The 3,863-nt window shown below is 30.6% G+C and overlaps 1 protein-coding gene across 1 annotated transcript; it reads left to right on the top strand.

The window, feature by feature from the left end:
- Nucleotides 1–2,098: 2,098 nt before the first annotated feature.
- On the top strand, nucleotides 2,099–3,337 carry LOC104885075 (cypmaclein-like). The gene is given in 2 exon segments (XM_048643892.1): nucleotides 2,099–2,176; nucleotides 3,055–3,337. Coding segments are annotated over 2 exon segments (285 nt in total). The 3' UTR covers nucleotides 3,262–3,337.
- The last annotated feature ends 526 nt before the right edge of the window (nucleotides 3,338–3,863 follow it).

Below are 3,863 nucleotides of genomic sequence, written 5' to 3'. Positions count from 1 at the left end.
CCTTTAGCTAGTTTTTAGGAAAAATATCTTTTTCAAAATCTTTTATAAAAACCGGAAAACAGTTTTGTATTTCGAAAAATCCGAAACATTTTAAAAACCGGAAATAATATATTTTCGAAAATAAATCTTTTAAATAAAATAAAAGATAAATATATATTTTAAAAAGATAAGATTTGAAAATCAGTTATTTTAAAATCAGAAAATCTATTTAAAATCTTTTCCTAACAAACTTAAACTAACTTCCTAAAATTATGGATCTTAGTCAAATTATCCCTAAAAACTCTAACAACTATATTGGGCACACAATTACTTAGGCGCACAATATTAGTCACTTAGAAGTTCCTAAATTAGTTTTAAAGTCTTGTTCCCTAATTATTAAGTCTTGTTCCTAAGCCTTGTTCCTATAGTGCCAGGTCTGTTCCTTTCATGGGAACAGAACCAAGTTCCTTTGAGAATTCACCACGAACTTAATAAAGCTATTACTCAACCTTAACAAGAAGATTAATAAATACCCTAATGTATTCTAATCTTCATTCCATGCTTGATTCTTCATTTCTCGAACATCTTTACTTCGATCTTGATTAATTCTCCGCTTTAATCTTCAATCAAGTATTCTCTTAGCTCGAGCATGAATTACCTTGCAACAACATAAATAAAATATACTATGTCTTTTGTGGTTAGGTCATCTTCAAAACTCAAGGGTCAACAGAAGTAAACTAAATCGAAATAAAGTGCAAAAGTATGTAGTTGGCAAAAGATGCTCTTACTTTTTAAATAATTCCAAGTTGAGAGTGGTTCTTATAAGAGGCTGCCTACTTTTAATTTAAAATTAGGCAATCGTCCAAGCCCAATAGAAAGAAAAAAGAAGTAGCATTTATTTGAATAAAGTGACGGACTTTTTGAATGAAGTTATGGAATTAAATTGATCTAATTTTAATATAAAGTTAGACCGCCACTTTTAATAACTTTTGCCAAGTTTTAACTTGTTTGAACTTTTGATTATTTGCAACGGTCCTAACTTGGGCGATTTCCAAGATGGATTATTAGGCAATTTTTAACCTGTTAAATAATAGCATAGTGAAGCCAATAGAAGGTATAATCTCATTTTTTATTACTATTTCATTAACTTTCTTCATTTTATTACTTTACAAATATTTAAAATGTGAAAAGTAATACAAGAAAAACATCAAAATGCAACTCTCGTGGTGTACGTGCTTTAATTATATTACTAGTTATTAGGCACGGGCTATGTCCCGGGTATGAAAAAATTTCGTTTATTAATATAATACTTTATGATAATAACACTAAATACAACTTAGTCTAGTAGTTAAGACTTTACTATATGTACTTGAGGTCTCGAGATCAAACTCTATATTATGCAATTTCTAAATTTTTTTATTATACATGGATTACATATAAGCTTTTAAGATCAGATGTAAAATAATTGTAAATTCCTTAGAGAAGCATTAAAATATTTCAAAACGCAATATAAGATGTAACTAGTTATTAGGCCCGGGCTATGCCCCCGGGTAAGAAAATTTTCATTTATTAATATTGTACTTTGATATGATAGCACTAAATACAACTTGGTCTAGTGGTTAAAACTTAAGTACATGAGCTTGAGGTCACAGGATCAAAACCTATACTATGCAATTTTTAATTTTTTTATTGTACATGAATTTCATGAACTAAAACTCCCTAAGGAGAGCGCCACGTGGCACCGTTCCTAGTTTACGCACGCCTTTTAATATATTAGTATAGATAGATTGCACGAATTTTATAGCTAGTAAATACAAAATATCTCACTTGTTAAACGCCTAATTAGAACGTCTGACTCTTGGCTTCTCAAATTAAAATCACTATGAGTTACCATCTCCTAATTAAAACACTAGTAAACACGCAATAGCCGTTTTCCCTGATTTGTCTTCTATATTAGACTTGTTACTCGCACTATAAATATAAGCATTCGTCTACTAATTTTTCATACTGCTTCCATACAACATCCACAAATCTTCTCCATCAAACTAGAACAAATTACAAAGCCCATATCCCAGAAGTACTCGTCACATTTACAACTTTTCTTATATCATTAATACATATGGAGGTGGCCAAAGCTATAATTGCTATATTACTCATCTCACTTTTCCTTGTTCAATTTATACAAGCTAATGAAACGGTTAGTTTTCATGTGCCAGCTTTGATACTACACATAAATTAGATACATTATATATATATATGCTATATAATACTTATTTAATATTAGAGTGTAGGGACAATTGAGTATAGTCTGGCTAGAAAATTTTGGCCTGTTATTTGAGGCTAGCCTAACCCTAATTTTGGACAAAAAATGAGCCTCGCGCATGATTTTTCTACGTCCGTCTAGCTTTGGAGCTGAAATCACAAGCCGATTCTTGGATTTGGACATAGTAATTCAGTTTGAAGTTGGGTCCGTTCGTGCCAAACTCCTTGGCCCAAAACAAGTCACTTCCATGATTACCTCTATTAATCAAATAGATCATCCTTATCACTCCCTTTATTTAATTTTAGTCTTTTTACGTTTGTCAAAAAATAACTTTTGACCTTGATATATTTTATTTCCTATTAATAAAATTGAATATTTTACAAAAAATATACGAAGTCAAATCATGTAACATTTAATATTATAACATCAGATTTTACAAAGTTAATAAAATATATAAATTGTGAAAAAAGTCAAAAGATAATACAAGCGGAGGTTTTATGATTTTTTAAAAGTGCAATTTGTATGCTAGTTCATATATGAATTTTCACATCTTTTGTTTGTCCCGTTAATTATATGCATGCCTTCATCTTGCGAAATGAATTCTGTTCATGCCATAAGATATTTTAATGTTGCGAGTTTATTGGATGATGTATAGGTAAACAGCATAGGCTACAATCAAAATGGGACAATAGGTATGTATTATACTACATTATATATTTATATTATAGTAATATTAATATTAATATTAATATGTTGTTGATAGAGAATATATGAGAATATTTTCTCTATCAGTTGTAAATATACGTAACAAGTGAAAACTAAAATCTCATAATGCAGACTGTGGTGGGGAATGTAAGAGAAGATGTAGTAAGTCATCAAGACAGAAAATATGCATGAGAGCATGTGGAACTTGTTGTGCCCGGTGCAATTGTGTGCCTCCTGGTACCTTCGGCAATGAAGACGTCTGCCCTTGCTATGCCAACATGACTACTCACGATGGACGCCACAAATGCCCTTGAATAACATTAATTCAGGAACAACTCTTAATAGCTCAAAGTATAGTTAGTAAGCGATAAGGAGATAGTGTGACTTGTTCCAGCGTAAGTTAATAATTCCTCCCATTGGCTTAAATCAGAAAATGTGAGCTTTGCTATAAGTTAGCCGTTTAGTCATACTCTTCTTAGAGAGATAATTGATTGCCAAAGTATCTAGCTTTAAGATGTACTGGTTTGAATAAGTTAAGGATGATTTTGTATTTTCAGAATTCTCTTTTATGTGAAGAATCAAGGACATAATATGGATACATACTACCGTATTCGTATTTATAATTTATATATGTACGTCGTCAGTTGATATTCACTATGCTATATTGTCAGTTTTGGTAATTTGATTGTTAATATAGAAAATCAAACATCTTAAAAGTAAGGTGATTAACCACCTTTCTCAAATTCAACGATTACAAGTTTACAACATAGGAAAGTCCTTGTGGTAAAAGACAAATGGTTAACTGTTCAGAGTCAAGCTTCCTAGCCATTTTTCGGATTTGACACATATGACAATGCTTGTAGTAATTACTTTTTTAAAGAAAATTAAAATTCATTCATTGATAAAAGCCATACGA

This window comes from Beta vulgaris, chromosome 5, assembly GCF_026745355.1.
Source record: "Beta vulgaris subsp. vulgaris cultivar EL10 chromosome 5, EL10.2, whole genome shotgun sequence".
NCBI classification, from domain to species: domain Eukaryota; kingdom Viridiplantae; phylum Streptophyta; class Magnoliopsida; order Caryophyllales; family Amaranthaceae; genus Beta; species Beta vulgaris.
This window is presented reverse-complemented; position numbering and strand designations above follow the sequence as displayed.